The sequence below is a fragment of the Branchiostoma belcheri genome, unplaced genomic scaffold (genome assembly GCF_001625305.1).
Source record: "Branchiostoma belcheri isolate BF01 breed outbred unplaced genomic scaffold, Haploidv18h27 scaffold32, whole genome shotgun sequence".
NCBI classification, from domain to species: Eukaryota; Metazoa; Chordata; class Leptocardii; order Amphioxiformes; family Branchiostomatidae; genus Branchiostoma; species Branchiostoma belcheri.
The window spans coordinates 480,975-498,758 of record NW_017803932.1 but is presented as its reverse complement, the minus strand read 5'-3'; the positions used below and the strand labels follow the sequence as shown (position 1 = coordinate 498,758).

General features: G+C 45.1%; 3 protein-coding genes across 3 annotated transcripts in view; 2 read left to right on the top strand and 1 right to left on the bottom strand.

Annotated features, from left to right (window-relative positions):
* Positions 1 to 602: 602 nt before the first annotated feature.
* Positions 603 to 13,082, top strand: LOC109474949 (fibrous sheath CABYR-binding protein-like). The gene is given in 10 exon segments (XM_019775448.1): positions 603 to 805; positions 2,675 to 2,798; positions 4,891 to 4,946; positions 5,863 to 6,102; positions 6,910 to 7,680; positions 7,683 to 8,684; positions 9,105 to 9,665; positions 9,870 to 10,352; positions 10,672 to 10,726; positions 11,152 to 13,082. Coding segments are annotated over 9 exon segments (3,300 nt in total). The 5' UTR covers positions 603 to 793; the 3' UTR covers positions 10,723 to 10,726; positions 11,152 to 13,082.
* LOC109474932 lies at positions 12,743 to 15,189 on the bottom strand. Its single transcript, XM_019775428.1, has 2 exons — positions 14,725 to 15,189; positions 12,743 to 14,222 (listed from the first exon to the last, which is right to left on the bottom strand). The coding sequence occupies exons 1-2, from the start codon at positions 15,103 to 15,105 to the stop codon at positions 13,767 to 13,769; spliced, it is 837 nt and encodes a 278-aa protein (XP_019630987.1). The 5' UTR covers positions 15,106 to 15,189; the 3' UTR covers positions 12,743 to 13,766.
* Positions 15,190 to 15,365: 176 nt separating this feature from the next.
* Positions 15,366 to 17,784, top strand: part of LOC109474946 (ribosomal protein S6 kinase alpha-5-like) — a 23,380-nt gene continuing 20,961 nt past the window's right edge. The window contains exon 1 of the mRNA XM_019775444.1: positions 15,366 to 16,007. Coding sequence (XP_019631003.1) covers positions 15,818 to 16,007 — 190 coding nt within the window. The 5' untranslated portion in view covers positions 15,366 to 15,817. The remainder of the gene's footprint in view (positions 16,008 to 17,784) is intronic.

The following is a 17,784-nucleotide window of genomic DNA, read 5'->3' as shown; positions in this document are numbered from 1 at the left end:
GTGTACAATTTGACCTACTCTTTGTCTTGTGACTCCCTGAACTCTGATCTAATGTCGAGATATGGGGCGTGTTCTAGTAGACGGGCTCAGGCTCTAGTTATTGATCTCAATGATATTGGCCAGCCACTATCCATTTGGCAGGTAGCTGGCGAAAAAAAGGTACCAGTACAAAAAGAGCCTGATAAAAAAACGCAAAAACACGCCCAGGAATAAGCCTAAACCTCTGCTTGGATAGTATGAAGTTATGTCGATTGTTTAAGAATGTACGTATATATGTGGGTTCGATGTTACAGGAGTTGGGTGGGGGTGTACCATCTCTTGTATAAAATCTGCCTAGTCATAAGGCGTGAAAGATGCAGATATGGGGAAGGCAATTGAATAGTGCAACGAACGAACCAACCAACCAACCAACCAACATACAAAGATTGCTGTAAAATTCCGTTTCTACAGTTGCCCTGCATAGGACATGTGATGCCCATTCCTTATCTTGAGACCAGCATTTTGTAATTTGTCTAACAAGGTTCCGTGAACACGCGTATGGAGATGATTTGGCCCGTTAAGGCCACCTCGGGCCACATGACTGCAGCTAGCAGTGACGTGGTTGGTTATTTGGGGTCCTTGAGGCGAAGTCCTCCCAGCTAGCTACTTGTGCAGCGCAGAGGGAGCTCACACTGTAAGCCCAGAGAGGACAAGTGCACAGCGGTATATTCCCGCTCGGCGCTGACACTCGGATTGTCCAGATCATATCGTTCTTATTATCTCTTTGCGGATTTCTGAAAACGACCGCAGCATCATGAGCACGACGGTAGGTCTTTTCTTGTTCGATGATTCTTTTTTTCCTAACCCGAGGTCTCGTCAACGACGCCGACTAGCATTCTTGATAATGGGCGGTGGTTAGACAAAAATCCGCCGCGCAGACCTTTCTGTGTTTTGAACGCTCCATTTCACCCCAACGTTGACGGTAATGCAAAAAATCGTCACAAAAAATACAGGTCTGTAATTTTTAAAATCCCTTCTGTCGACTTATAAGTCTTTTTAATACATAATTGTAAAAGTAACATTTAAATGTCGTAAAGGTCATACACACCCGAAATTAAAGGGTTTTGGTTTACCTGAATGCGCTCGATAAATGCGGCTTTTCAGATTAATTTTACCAGTGATTAGGTAACAGTTACCTACCACCGGATGTTACACTGTCAGTTTGCAAACATAGGGCTTGCCAGAGTTTTTATGAGAAATAGTCCATCGAATGTTGCTTTGCATGACTGAGGTATCAAACGATAAGTTAAACGGTTCCGTCAGGCCAGGGTCGCCCTAAGCCTGAGGCTGAGGTGGAACGTGGAGGTAACTGCGTCAAACTTTTGACTAAGATCTAGAACTGGTTTAAACTGGTCAGATCCAGCACACACACACCCTTCCTGCGCGTTCGCGCACGTCCAGTGACATATCATATCTGACTGCTGTGCGTGAACGTTTATCTATTATATTCCACTGCAGCGGTGCCACGCCGTGTCGAAATGTTTCAGTAGCCCCTTGTAGCCTACTAGTATTTGTAGGACCCGTGTTATCGACATCGATGTTTCTCTCGGCGCAGACCAAAACATTTCTTCACGTTTGTCCGTCTGGGTGTCTTGGGACAGAAAACATGCGTCACGGGGCCCACAGCCACGGACCGAGGGTGTTCTCTTCTAGTATTAGCGGTACAATGTATTCCCCTCCCCTTTGTTTCCAGAAGACTAGCTAAGTAAACTGAGGGAAGGGGAACGTGATCACCACAGGATTGGTCCGTCACAAAGCCGGCCTTGTTCTCAATATACGTACCTCATACAGGAGCCAAATGAGACCAGCAAAATGTATAGCAGACTTACATATCAAGACATTAGCATGTAACATGACTGAAAAAAGGCATCAGAAAGTTTAAAATCGTAGCTGAGGTATGTTCTTCGCCGACCCTCCATAAGAAAAAATAATCAGCACATTCACTGAAGTGTGTGAGACTTTTGGGGCTTGTGTATAGAGAGTTTAAGCAGCACAAAGGCTATTCAGTCCAATCTAATTGGGGCGCTTCCGATCAGCCTCCTGGCTATTGGATAGTTGGGGTGTAATGGTGCATTGTGAGAATGGCCGTCAGCACCATGTGATGTGGGCAAGGATAGGCTGTGTCACGAGTGTCTTCGGGCGCTTGGTGTGAGGGGTTAGACTCTACCAGGCTTCGGGAGGCGGCTGGAAAGAGTAGAAATAAACATAGAGATAAACATGCCGGGGAGTTGGTCCACAGTGCGGTAAACTGTACTCTCTACCGGACCAACTCCCCCGGCATGTAATCTCTCTATTTTGCCAATTTCTACTCTTTCCTGGCAGCCGCCTCCCGAAGCCTGGTAGAGGTTATGAAGGGTACATTCAGGGCGCTGCTGGGATCCTCTAGGGATATACGTAGAATCTTCAGTATGATGAAGTTCACGGGTTTACAAATATCTTAAGTTCTGCTTGTCAAGAATGCTCCAAGAAAAGTTTCCTTCATCATCTTTCTTTATCCATCTATGCTCATAGTGGCCAATGAGGTTAAAAGCTCCTTGGGGTGGTACAGCAGATATACTGCTATTCGTGTAGAGTCCAAGGTAAAACAGTATAGAATCTACCATTGATGTCTATATGTGCCGTTGTGTTGTTACAGGCAGACGCCACGCCAGCAGAGAACGGCGATGTCGGGACGGCAGAGCCCGTGGCGGGGAAAGATGCTCCTCCCGCGGCGGAGAAGGAGGAGGCGGCGGAGCCTGCAGCAGACAAGCCGGCTGAAGGTAGGACAGTCTTGCGCCTTTGTTGGTATACATATAGAAGCAGAAGTCATATGTGTAGATTGCTGAGGCATGTCAAAAATGATATTTGTGTATAAAATGAGAAGGTGTTCTCCGGTCAACCGAATGACAGGTTTTTATTCACACAGTTACACACGAGGTCATGTGTGTGAACCCCAAAGGCATTACCCTTGAGATGTGTGCAGCATATACACAATCCATGTACCTGTTCTCTTCCACGCACCTGGCCATGGCGCAAGGATACAACAGAACACTTAGAACTCAGGAAGTTGCGCCGTGATCACGCTGAATGGTATTTGCAGTCTTGTGATCGAGTGACCGGCAATGAGTTGAGCAAATCTGCAAATGTGAGCGTTTTTAGTCCAGAACAAAAGACGTGGCGCGACAGCCCGTCGGAAATCTCCCCGGGCCCCCCTCATTTGGGCGCCGCTGGACGCTGATTTATCACGCGGCTTGTGTGGGTAACACTTAGCTGGATATAGGATGGTACGTGTTGTTTGTTTGGAGCGGTGCCAAAGTCAGATTTGGCATGAACGGGTGAACCACAAGCTGCATACAGAGTAAAGTCTTGTCTACTGACGTACGTGTGTGCTACATGTGACGCGTACGGTTGAAATGATGCCTGCATTATCTCCACTGCACAACATGGTTCCACAAACAAACGTCAACACGGTATTTAATGATGTAATGGGCTTACTCCTTGCCCCCATCTGTATATAGCCGCCTGCCCAAGGCCTTCCGTCCCCGCATCTGTCCCAACAACTGGTACGGCAGCGTCGTCCTCAGCGTGTCACGGCCTTGCCCTGGTCCTCCGGCAGCGTTTTAGATAGTTGGCAAGTTACTGGCATGTTCTTAGTCTCACTGGACCGTCGCTTAATGCATACAAGAGACATATTTATGAGATATATCTGAAACGCCCCCATCCAAAATAACTCCAAAAGACAGAATGTTGACTATAGACAGCAGATTTCAACACAGATGGATAGGAAGTCGCTGTCTATCTTAGTCACCTGACAAAACGTTGACAATTTGGTTCTCTTTATCATTCATCAAGGCCAAATTATTCTGCCGCCACAAAGTACTAGTATGCCCATCGACCGTGTTGTATTCGTACTCTTCCGACTGATGTCTTTGTTTTCGTAGCGGAGCTTGGCAAGACATCTTTGTTATCTCACCCGTTTAGTTCCGTACGCCAAGAAAAACGTAACTAGCTGTTTATTTGTTTGTTTATTTTCTAATACCCCTTTAAAATGTTTGGGATGATTTGGCTACCTCAGCTCCCGCTGAAATTCTAAAAACAAACAGTCCTAACCCTGATAATCCCCGACGTCACGTCGTGTGCTGATATTAGTATTCCGTTGTAAATACGGGTTGTATAAAGGAGAGAAAAGCACGTCCAGCATCAACAGTATCTGGATGTCTGTTATTTTCGGAAGTTGCTCTAGTTTTGTTTATCATCATAGACAATGGCTTATGTATGATGAGGGACCTAAAAATCAACACACAAAATTTGGGAGTTATCTATCATTTTGACACACCCCCGTCACTCCCAAAAAAAGCTATATGGAGAACCCTTATCGGACTAAAATACACATGTAAATAGCTAAAATACACAGTAAATAGCTGGAATTCGGGCGTGCTTTGAAGAATGACAGAGAGCGATGTCGGCAGATTACGTGCTCAGATTACAGCCCTGAACGTGACCTCATCATGACCCGGCAGTGTGTTTGAACTTAGGCAATTTATTACAAGGTCATTTTCCTAAAGTGCAACTGACACCAAAAGTCGGGCATGTTTCGTACAAAATTAAGCTGCCTTCTTACGGAAAAGGTTGACTAAGATTCCTGCCGGTGGTTGGTTCTGTCACAGACTGCTTGACAATCATTCCACATCAAAATCACCCGACTAGCTACGCCGAAGGTGACCGTGAGCGCGGTAATAAGAACAGCATTTAAAAGAAAAAACATCAGTGCTACCTTCATTACTGTAAAGTGAAGTACTATAGTTTAACAGGTACAAACGTAAGATTAACGTCGCAATTAACAAGATATCATTCCTTTTCTTGTGTTAACAGCTGAGGCCCCCAAGGAAGCAGCTGCAGACGCCGAGGCACCTGCAGCACCTGTTGAGGTACTCATAGTTGGTTACACAGTTGGTTACACATAGTCTGCACAAATGTTGCAAGTGGTTTTCTGTAAGTCATACAGAATACTTTAAGTAAACGTAACCACGACAGTTCTGAATCGACATTCACATAAGGCATATTTATAAACCACACTTCATTCCGACGCTAGTAATATTGATTTCAGCAATTCTATCTGATTGATATGCATCTATATGCTATTGATGTGCTAATGATTGAATCAGTTGACTGCTTTCTATGAGCATGACAATACGCCTTACTGCATGTAACACCGTAGGTATGAAATATGGGGTATGCATGCTTTAGCAGAGAGTACTAGTGTTCTGATAACAGTGCGGTCTCAGCTTGCTTGCCGTGGCATGCTTCAGTTTGGCGCTGGTGTCGCCTTGCTTGCTGGAGATAGAGGAAGGAGCTTGTGTACGTTGCATGATGCAAACAACAACGTCACCACCAGAGAGGACGACTGCCTGCATGATACGCTAGACGTAGAATTCCGCTCGACTGCTACAGCCGCTTACAGTGTGGTTGCAACCTCCTTAAAGAGGTTCATGGCTTGGTGCTTGCGTGGTAGTCGGTAGTAGCACCTTTCAATTGGCACCAAAGTCGGTGCCAAGCATCGTGTGCATTCGTCACTTCACCAGCCACTCTACCGAACACATTCCTTCAGTTCTCAGACAAGATCGAGGGTTTGAAACCAAACACTGTGCGTCCACTGTAGACCACCTCTAGCCGCTGCCCTTCGGGGCCCCAAGCAAATACCAGATGGGTGTGGCATGCTTCTTAGTTGGAGCCTCCGTAGTGAACGCCAGACTGCACTTGCTGCATGCTTACGGTAGGTGGAGTAAGAGAACAGAGTAGCAAGCTCTTGCTGACCGGAACATGCAAAAAATATTGACTCCACAGAACGGCGACGTTGAACAACAAAATATCGTAGCGGAAGAGAAGACGGCAGACTCGAAACCAGAGTCTGCTGCTGAGAACGGAGATGCAGAGAAAGCTGTGGAGGAGAAATCCGAATCGGCTGAAACACCTGCCACCCAGGAAGATACACAGACAAACGCACCTGACGAGGCCAAGACTGAGACAGCTGTAGAAGAGGCCAGTCCAGCTGAGACACCTGCTCCAGTAGAAACTGAGAAACAGGTGCACTAATACTTGTGTGTGCAGCCACGCTTGTACAATGCTTTTGTAAATGTGACGCTTGTCTTTGGGTGATCATCTTTTCCTCCTTAATTACTTCTTAAGTCATGCACTATATGTCCACCATGTCTGACCATGTCATGCACACCGTACTATCTTTGTCCCTTTTGTGTTGAGCTGTGTATATCACCAAAAAATAATGATTAACAAGAAACATACTTCCATTCATTTCTCTATCTATCTAACCTTTAGTGATATCCATAATGAAAAATGGACTGTTTCGTTTGATTTATTCTCATCAGTGATCAAGTTCACAAATTTCCTTTCATCAAACCGCACCCCGTAAAAAGTACTACGTATCATCAAGCTGATTTCTGCTTTGGGTGTTCTTGAACTTGGTATAAACCGGCTTAATAACAATCTCCTACTAAGAAGCCTAAACTATGGGTGTCAAAGAACAAAAAGAATCAAGAAGTCAAAGAAATGGCGGACATACAGGTGCAACAATGACTTGTACCTGAAGCTGAGCAGAGTTGCTGCAAGGTTTACTGATGTCGATATTGACGTACTCATCACAATACTAAGTTATTTATGGGTTACATGTATATGTTTGTCAACCAACTAATTTTTCAGCAAAGCTATCCAATGTATGCTTCTTGTCGCTTCACGTGCTGCCTTACCTGCTCCCTTCCTGCCTCACACTGTGGTCAACTATAAGCCAGCCTTCCCAGCAATCTGCTCCATGTAACATGCCATGTTTGCGTAATCCCGTGTTCTGTCATCTACCCAACCTGTCTAACCTTGCTACAGGAGGAGAAGTCAGAGTTAGAACAAAAGGAGGCGGAACCTCCAGAGGCCGCGACAGAGGAAGAAAAAGCCCCTACAGAGCCTGTTGGTAATGTAGGTCCAGAGGAAACTGCTGTAGTAGAGGAAGAGGTTGTTAAAGAGGTACAGGAAGTATCTGCTGAACCACCTGTCGAGGCTGCTGCCCCAGAAGAAAAGCCAGCACCTGCTGACGCTGAGGCAGAAAAAAGTCCAGAGGCGGCTGCTCCACAGGAACAGGAAGCGTCTACTGAACTAGTTGTCGAGGCTCTAACAGCAGAGGCTGTTGAAGAGGTACAGGAAGTATCAGCTGAACCTCCTGTCGAAGCTTCTGCCCCAGAGGATGTTGCTGTAGAGGAAACGTCGGCACCTACTGAGGCCGAGGCAGACACAAGTACAGAGGGTGCAAGTACAGAGGCGGTGACTGTAGAGGTACAACAAGCTGAGCCAGCTGTCGAGGTCGCAGCAGAAGTTGTTGAGGAGGTCCAACAGATTTGTCCTGAACCAGTAGCCGAGGCTGAGCCTGCCGAAGAGGAAGAGCAAAAACCTGAAGTCCCCACAGAGGAACTGAACGTGCCTGCTGAACCAGCTGTCGAAGCTGAAACGACGGAGGCTGCTGAAGAGGTACAGCAAGTCTCGGCTGAAGCAGCCGTGGTGACGAGTGCTGTAGAGGGAGTCGTTGAAGTAGAAAAGGTTGCAGAGCCCGAAGCGGATGCAAGTACAGAGGACGTTGCTGTAGAGGAAAAGTTGACACCAACTGAGGCCGATGCAGAAAAAGTACAGAGGATGCAGGTGCAGAGGCGGTCCCTGCAGAGGAACAGCAAGCCGAGTCAGCTGTCGAGGCCCCAGCAGAAGTTGTTGAAGAGGTCCAACAGATTTGTGCTGACCCAGGAGTCGAGACAAGTGTTGCAGAGATCGTCGAACAGGAAGCCCCGGAGCCTGAGAAAGCCGAGGCTGAGTCTGCCGAAGAGGAAGAGCAAACACCTGCTGAAGCCGAAGCTGAGGAACAGCAAGCGTCTGCTGAATCAGTTGCTGAGGCTGTTACAGCGGAGGCTGTTGCAGAAGAGGCTAGTGAAGAAGCACAGCAAGTGTCTGCTGAAGCACCAGAGGAGGTCAGTTCAGCCGAGCCTGTTGTAGAGGAAGAGCAAAAACCCGAGGGAGAGGAACAGCAAGCGCCTGCCGAATCAACTCCAGAGCCCGAAGCAGCAGCAGCTAGTGAAGAAACACAGCAAGCGTCTGCTGAACTAGCAGAGGAAGAGGCGAAACCCGAAGGTGCACCAGAGGCGGATGGTACAGACGCCGTTGTTGCAGAGGAACAGCTTCCTGAACAAGCTGTTGTAGAAGATGTTGTTGTAGATGTTGTTGAAGAGGTAAGGCAAGACGCTGCGGGACCAACAGTGGAGGCAAGTGCAGAAGAGGCTGTAGTTGTAGAGGAAGTACAAATGTCTGCAGAGTCAGCGGTAGAGACCGGTACAACAACCGGTGCGGAGGAACAGCAATTAGCTGTTGAGACTGTCGTTGTTCAAGAGACACAGCAGTTGCCTGCTGAATCAGAGGCTGCTGTTACAGAGGAAGTCCAAAACTCTGCTGAGCCCGACGCTGAAACTAGTTCAGAGGTGGTTGTCGAAGACGCACCAGAACAGACAGAGGATATCGCAACCCCCGAGCCCACTCCTGAAACACAAGACATTGTCACTTCCCCTGACTCTGTTCCCGCAACATCACAACCCGCAGAACCCTCTGAACCTAGCCCAGATAACCAGGTGGGACACGGTGCAGGGGGATCGTAGTTTTGTTTAGGTTTTATGTAGTTTCACATTGCAGTTGCCTCGGTTGTATTGTTCTAGCTTATACTAGTACATGTAGATGTTTGAATAACATAGAACAGATTAGCTGGCGTAACTGCAAGGATGTACATATTACCACGACTACGCACAGACCAATGACTAATGACGAATATACTTTATCACGTTACATAGTCACGTTAAGAATATCATCACCAACAATCATATTTCTATGTTTTCTTTCATGTCATGGACGTGGACTAGTACTATTTAATTTCAAATGCAACGTTGACGTTTTAATAGACTGACTAAGGTACGAAGGTGTTAAGTCGCCAAAGGCGTTTAGGTTGCCAAACCACTTCAGCTGAGCTGACATTAATTGCAACCTTTCGTTCAAAGGAGCAGAAGGTAGAGGAGGCGCCTCCAGCAGAGGCCCCGCCAGCGGAGGAGAAAACAGCGGAGGCGGCCCCAGCAGAGGCAGCACCTGCCGAGACGGCACCAGCAGAGGCGGCACCTGCTGAGACGGCACCAGCAGAGGCGGCACCTGCTGAGACGGCACCAGCAGAGGCGGCACCTGCTGAGACGGCACCTGCTGAGACGGCACCAGCCGAAGCAGCACCTGCCGAGACGGCACCAGCAGAGGTGGCACCTGCCGAGACGGCACCAGTAGAGGCGGCACCAGCTGAAGCAGCACCTGCCGAGGCGGCACCGGCAGAGGCGGCACCAGCAGAAGAAAAACAAGCAGAGGCGGCACCAGAAGAAACAACACCTGCTGAAACACCAGCAGAAGAGAAACCCGCTGAGGACGCACCAGCTGAGGCAGCGCCAGCAGAGCAAGCGCAAGCGGTGGAAGCTGCCCCAGTTGAAGCGGCGCCTGCAGAGGCAGCTCCAGCTGAGGAGACAGCAGCGCCAGTAGAAGAGAAAGCAGCAGATGCTCCAGAACCTGTAGCTCCTACAGAGGTAAGACATCCGTTATCCGCTAAGTTTGCAACAATACTCAACATTCAATTTCAAGGCAGACTGTAAGTTTACCACCACAATGCCTTACGCTATAAACGCTACTTATTTCAGAGCACATACAACAGCCTTTTTTTCTATCGCCAGAGCACATACAACAGCCTTTTTTCTATCGCCATGTGGAATTTGTTTCTCTGCTTCTCACAGGAATCACCTGCCCAGGAAGAAGCACCTGTAGAGGCTCCGGCAGAGGCTCCGGTGGAACAAAAAGAAGATGCCCCATCCGAGGCCGCTGCAGCAGACCCTCCAGCAGACGCACAAGAACCTGCGGCAGAACAGGCTCCGGAAACACCTGCGGAAACGACAGCTGAGGAAAAGGTTCCGGAAGAGCCAGCTGAAGCAGCTCCAGCAGAGGCAGCTGCAGAGGCACCAGTAGAAACACCCGCCGATCTGCCCGCAGAGACACCAAAAGAGGAAGCCGTAGAAAAACCAGCAGAGGAGACGCCAGCAGAGGAGAAACCTGCAGAGGAGACGCCAGCAGAGGAGAAACCTGCAGAGGAGACGCCAGCAGAGGAGACATCTGCAGAGAAGCCAGCAGAGGAGACAGCAGCAGAGAAGCCAGCAGAGGAGACGCCTGCAGAGAAGCCAGCTGAAGCAACGTCAGAATCACCGGCAGAAGCTGCACAACAGGTAACGTTGCTGCAGAAAATCTCCTTGCACAAAGCCCTTATCTAAACATTTGATGAAGTCTTTGACCCTTTAAGCTAACAGAGCTACCGATATAATAGCCATACATAGTAGGACTACTGTATCTTGGTACCTGTTGCTGCAGCATCTTTCACAATGACGAATATCAAACTGTGCGTTGTGTCCAGGTTATACATGTTGATATCAATGTTGATATCCTTTCAAGCTTTTAATTTGCAGCCTTTCCTGTGCTTCATTGTGGACCCACCTGCCACACACGGTGTATAACTTATAAAACACTGTCTTGGTTTACCATTAACAGGAGGCTGAACCAGAGCCAGCAGAGTCTAGTGCTGTACAAAAGGCAGAATGAGACTGTGAGTATCGCCATGCAATTCGTCTTACTTGCACGTTTTAAGCCCATTCTATATATTTACATACAGCATTTTGTCCAAATCTGTCATATACTTAATTTCACAAAAGGGTAGTCATTTTGTATTTCGTCATGAAAAGGATGTGCATTCTAAGTTCTGAAAACAGGCAGCAAGATTTTTATTTGGGTTTTTACTTCTATTCTTCGTTATTTCATGGTACCCATTTTTTCAGTACTCTTGAATGTTAGCTATAGGCTAGGTTCTCAAAACGAATTTCGAGCCCTGCCATGTAGACGCTTAAGAATCCAACGTGTTCTTGACAACTCAGAAAGGTAAAATGCTGCTACGGAGAGGAAAAACAGTTTCGAAATACGTGTTGTCTGCGTACAAATTAATGAATAACCTTAGGTATTGTATTTTTTCTACAGGAAAGGCGATGAGAAGAGTTGAAGATAGTAAAAGGAGACAGAAGAGACGGGAACCAAGAAGGAAAGCTGCTATTTTTAGGGACAAAATGGCAACTAAATATGAAAAGTGCTCCTACGTATAACTAGGAGGGGGAATGGGGAGGAAGTGAAAGAAACCTAGGATAAAACTTGGTCAATATTTGGTCAATACTGGAATACGTGAAAGCTGCTCTTTTGTACTTTTGTACGCCAGGATACATTGAACATTGCCTTCAACATACCGAGGGTATTTTCGATGTGAGATTTCTTTCTGAAACATGAAACTTTCATACGTTTTGGAAATTGATTCATTGTAAACTACAAGGAAATCAAATAGTGTGCACGCAAGCTATATTTTAGTGCTAATGAATTAAGAATATCTCTTCCTTCTTCATATGAAATGGTCAACGAAAGAAAATCTCTAGCACATGTCTGGTAGTGTAGCAAAGAAAAATGTTGGAATCAACGTATTCAAGAAAAAATAACATTGCCAGCTAATAATTTTCTTCAGTAATGTACTTTGTCACATCCAGTGTGTAATTTTGTCTTAATAGATAATAGATTAAAAGGAAAGGCAGTTGTAAAACACGAAACAATAGAGAGGGCGGGACATATAGATACACTGTATGGCTTAAACAGTCATTTGAAGGTGCTTCCTTTATCGGCGTTATAGACGCTACCTGTACATAAGAATCTTGCAGGTGGATATTTCTCTGGTACAAGTAAATGTAACATTCTCTATCCAGCCTGAGGATCTAGGAAGAATTTGAACTATCATGTCAAACAGTGAAATGTACTGTCTATTTCCTCTCGCCAAAACCTCAAGCCAAGGTATCTTTGTAAATTGAAATTGTAGGCATTTTCCACACAACATGTAGCGACTGTGCCCTAGGTTTGATGAGCCTTGATAAAACGCATTTCCACGTGACGTTGATAGGAGCCAAAGGTTCAGAAATGGATGAAGAATGATCTTTGATCAGTTGTAACTCGTGTGATAGGGTGATGAATATATCGGTTACTGCCAGGGATATGCATTGGATACTTTATGGGAGTTACCTGTATATCTTGTCTTTTTGTAACTAAATATCTAACCTGAATAGGGTAATGAATTAGTGGGTATCATTGTTTATGAAATTCCGTGTGTCTTATCAATGTAAGTTCCGAAAGGGGGTCTGCCGGAAAACATGGTGATGTTTACTTTGGAAAGGTCTGACTTACTTCACTCATCGATATTTTGGGGGCTCCAAGCTCGTTCAGTGCACATGCTGTCTATACTTTGGGCAAACCAAATACAAATGTAACAAAGCTAAGGGGTTTCTTGACTTGATGTTCGAGTTCTCATCACCGATGCACCTTCAACACCCCTTTCCTACTAGACTTACAGTGAATGGTGCATTCTTGAACGATGTCGTTTGTATGCATATAATGATGACCAGCACTAGATAGCACATGAAACTGAATTGAATTTAATTGAAAGCGTGTATGCACTCTTACATTAAACAGATAATTTTTCCAAGTATTAGAATGACACAAAACCATCTCAAAAAGTATTTTACCACAGAAGAAACCAGAGTTTTTCCAGTAAGTGACATTACCGAACTGTAAAGTAGTAGGTTGATGCTGTGTATGTATTTTTGACAATAATTCCAAAGCTGGCAACAACGGTGTCGATATTCCCTGAGGAAAAATGGATGGTCAATGGTGCTCTTTTAGGGTAAAACAGACTACAGAGATAGGTGTAGATCTTCTATGAAACAAGCAAATGTCACCTTTGTGTGGCGTCTGTAAAGCATCACACACCCACTGGTCAAAGTCAAGGATTATTCTGGAATATGATCTATATTTCGCAATTCAAGATACATGCATAATGTTATGGAATATATGGGTAGAGGCATTAAATGTTTTGACTTACAGATTTTGTGTATGTGCTTGTTGCTGTTTTTATAAGATGTAGTTACACTTGTTTGCCGCCAAATTTCTTGTAACGTTTTAGGTCGTCCAATCTCCCTTACTGATATATTCTAGATACATGAGAGGCCTTATCAACAGCCATGCCAATATCTGATTCAGTCGACAGTACGTTCTTAAACTACCAGTAGCTGCTTTCACTACCTGAGTTCTCTTGCATGAATTGCACTTGGATAGATTCACGTTTCCTAAGCTACCTGTGACATACACTCGCCTTGACGAGTAGTAGTAGCAGGAGTACCACTCCTAATATTTCATGACGTTTACCAACGGACAAATACTACGAACACCTAACGTCCAATGCATCGGTGGCAATACTATTACAATCCTGCCACGTTTTCAAGTTCACGCACATGCACTGCAGCATGCCATTCTCGATCGGTGTAAGAATCTTTATCATCTACGTACACATGTATTCTATACTCAAGTCAATAAAGAACAGAGATGAAAAAAAAAGAATCTTAGATGCGATGAAGAAATAATTACTAACCAGCAGATGTTTTAACATCCCTTCCCATACGTGAATACTTTACTAGTATGAACCACTTCTGTGCATCACATAGCTACTACGTATACATTGTGCTCGTAATATGGAGGTGTTTATTTTTGTTCCAAATTTCCGTCGAGCCCTACGATCTTCCCGAGTACCAAATGGAAAACATCTCTCGAAAACTTTTAATGAAGGCGAGAAAATTCTTCCACCTGTTGATCTTTCCTCCCTCCATGTTGTCCGCCTCCTCCTCCAACCTTAGCGTGAGTTCCTGTAATATCTTCTCTCTTTCTCTCTCACATTTTCCTCTTCTCTCCCATCTTATCATCGTGCGCATGTAAGACTTTAAGATGTACCTGAGTTTCTTGACTTGGTTGAGTTCCTTATCCAGATCTTTAAGTGTCTGCTGTTGACGCGAAGTTGGAGGTGTTGTTTTGCTGTAGATGATGTTGAGGTGGTGTTGCAGCAGTGCCTCTGTGGCCATGAGAAGGACGTACAGAGCGCCCAGCATGCGCTCCTCCTCGCGGCTCCAGGCGTCTCTCTGGCGGTCCATGGTGCAGGCTATGCTCATGAGGAGGAGAGCTCTCACTTTGGCCTAAAACGACAGAATGATTATGAATTGGATTTATTGTGTACCCAAATTGAATTTATTTGGGTACACTGACCTATAGCAACACTGTACAGACACAAATACCATAAATACACAGACTAAACACGCAAATATAAGGCATGGTATCATGCTGTGGGCTCATGATCAGTATAGAGGATCACCACTGAACTGGCAAAGCACAAGATACCATTAGCGGGACTGAGCTCCCGAATCTTGGCAGCCTTCAAATCATCTGCATAGTTATATGCTATGCTACGACCATCTTTCGTACAAAGAGAAGCCTTAACAACTTCAAAGGAACACGATGCGAAGTCATAAACAGACACAACTACTCTTGAAAATGCACGGCACATCTAACGTTAACTACATGTTGGCGTCGAATGAGTGTGTCTGTCCTTGGTGCTGAACGCTATCCATACACACGTTTCACCATTTTTGGATGTCATTATCCATTAATTATTACACGCTGATTAATATAATAAATCACCTTGGTGTTTCTTCCAATGACCTTCAGCTGGGCTTTTGCCATAGCCTGGCTCCGGGCATCTCGGGTCTTCGTTCTTTTTTTCTGTCCGTCATCGTGATCGTGCCTTCTGCTGGCACGCCAATAGTTGTTAGTGTTGAAAAACTTGAAAGGAGCGAGAGCTCTAGACTTCGGGACTTTGTGTGATATAGCCAGAATAGATGTGATACCGTCCGCTACTTTACCTCGCCGAGAGTTTTCTGTACTAGTACAGTAGTAGAAGCTGCGTGGTAGACGACACGCTGTAACCGTAGTCTGCAGCATAGGTGAAAGTCGCCAGCGGGCGTTTCCAAGCGTTGCACCATTCAAGACTTCTTTGAGGAAAGGTCCCCGAGCTGCAAGCATTATATCATTGGTATCAAGACATAAAGGCCGAGTATATACTGTCTGTGTTTGAAGAAAAACAAACGTCGTTCCTGAACAATAAGTCCTTTGGATGTTTTGTTTTCCATTCAGGCGTCACTTTGACATTCAGACATTATGACGTTCGAAAGGGGACTTTTCGAACAACGGAGTCCTTGGATACGTTCTGCGCTTCTATACAAACATTCGGAACATTTCAAAAGATTTTTTGCCACTAGGTGCATGACGTAACCATGACGCTTTTCCAGGGTTTTGGATAAACATTTACTATAATCTCATGCCGACGACTTTCCAGTGCTTTGTCAGTACATAACAATGGATGTTTTAAATATTCTAGCAGATAACGTATATCTTCCAGCCCACGGAGAGTAAAAGCTCAAGTTTCTTTTCCGTTCTTTCTTGATTGTGAACCAGACTCCGTCACGGATTTTTCCCGCCAGTTTTTTCCGACGCTCTCTATATGTCCTATGTATTTACCAAAATGTGGAACTGAGGCTTTAGAGTCTTTATCAACTTTACGTTTCTTCACACTCACGTCGATGATAAATGACCGTGCTACTGTTGCAGGGTCTTCGCTCGGATTTCTAGATTTTTGTCTGTAACAGAAGTTGTGTTGTTGGTTCCAAAAGTTGTACTCCGCGCCAAAAGCTTTCGTCGGGCGCACCCATAACTACTTCTTCCTAAAACAGCGGAAATGCTTGGCATTGTGGGTGGATCAAACCCGGAAGTGGGAACCGATCAGACGGCTGTTGGGGAGCTGAGCCGGAGAAGCTGGTGCGTTGTGCAGGGTTTAAGACTGCCGTATTTCCTCGCGTCTCGTCGCGACAGCATGGCTCAGGCAGCTCTCTCCGACGGTGGGTTCGTCAGACTCGAGCTCAAGCACGGTAAGACGCAATTCTAGCCTGTTTGCATGGCGCGTTGTATTGCAAGGCGCGATGTTTTTCTGGCGATAGTGCAGCGCGTCTAGCAAATTGAGCCCAGGCGAAGTCTCCGCTACCTTAACTGTTTATCGCCGCCCCAGACGTACACTGATACCTTCTATAATTTATTCTAGCCGCTGCCTTAACAGCCCTTGGCGCCCCTAGCCAGTGTCAAGTGCGGAACAGCGCTGCTTTATAGCCCAGAAGGGGAAACTGGCGCTCGACTGTTTACGTGTGAGCGTGGGTTCCTCCGGGCTATGATAACCAACTGTTGAAACTTAATTTGTTTTCACGATCAGGTGCTCGAGCTTTCTCAAATCACATGTCCTTGACTCGGTTCTTTCCCGTTCTTCACAAATATTTCATCTCCGGGGAAGCGTAAGCCATCCAAGGACGTTTTTCTAGGTCAATCCACAAACTGTGTTAGCGGGCAAATTTGCTGTCTGTGAATTTGTCAACTTAGAATCCCAGAGGAAATTTCTCTGTTGTTTGTTGAACTATTTCAGAAACAGGTGCAAGTTTTCCCCTGCGCTGTTAAAAGAGGGAAGGCAAAAAAAGTCCAGATACGTCTAAAATTTGAAATCAAATTTTAGGTGGTTGTGTGTTGTTCAAAATCCATTTGTAATATGACACCTTGAATACGTTGTTGACCCCTTAATTCGAGCAGCGCTTCCAATTGTTACAGGATATAAATGTATCCGTTCAGAACTTGTAACATATTGTTTCTGAATTTTGTGTATTAATGGTGAAAGTATAGACAGTAATCTAAGTCCCTATGGGACAATATACCAGAATGAAGGTGACATGTTTTAAGAGAACTATTTCCTTGACACGGCAATCACCAAATCATTACGAATTGTTGAATGTTTTAATGTTTAGAAACAGTGGGGGGGGGCTTTAATTACTGTAGTTGTATAGGCTTCTAGATTAGAAATGAGCCAAACTCAAAGAGATAAGAAATATTGCACGTTTTCTGCTTCTTGGAGCTTTCTTCTCCTTTTCTCCTAGGCAATAAATGTTGTGTTCGACTTCATGTATTTGACAGTTTCATAGGATTAAATCATAACTGTAACATTACAGCATTTTTACTGCTGTCTTCTAGATAGGAATAAATCAAAATGGATTTAAACAAGGTTTAAAGTTCTTTAATCTATGTTCAATGACGAATCCTGCGTTTAGTAGATAACACCATTTCTTAGAAAATCTACTTTCTTGGTATACAAAAGTATAATGTCAACAATATCCACAATATCTTTCAACAGTCGTGAATGAATTGTTTGATGTAATTTATCATGAGGTATTTATTCAATGATAAGAAGTCTGCCATGAAATTACAGGTAGTCAGAACCTCTTAACGTTACAGTTATATAAGAACAGGGTTAAGGTATTGAGTTTCACTCTTAATAAATCAAAATAATGAGTAGTGGTCTGCTCCAATTCTTTCCTTACAGGATGTAGGCTTACTGGTAATTGCCTTTCAGTCTTTCAGGTATAATTCTCTCCAACACACCTGTGTCCCAGATCTTGCCCTATCCATCAACGTTGCACACGTTTGAATCCTTTCAAGTAGGAAAAGATCAAAGGCCAGGACTAAAATGTACTATTATGTAGCCTTTTCAGTGTGTGTGTGGGGGGGGGGGGAAATAGATGTTTAAACTTTCCAAAACACTCCTTATGTGAATGACCTTGGCTTCCAGATTTTGTAAGAGTCGAGGTCACTTCATTTGGGGACACAGTGTTT

Excerpts from the sequence above, each read along its gene's own strand:
- LOC109474932 (XM_019775428.1), bottom strand. The coding sequence starts at position 15,105 with ATGCTTGCAGCTCGGGGACCTTTCCTCAAAGAAGTCTTGAATGGTGCA. Across the intron at positions 14,223-14,724 it reads TCATTGGAAGAAACACCAAG|GCCAAAGTGAGAGCTCTCCT; the intron begins GTGATTTATTAT and ends CTGTCGTTTTAG.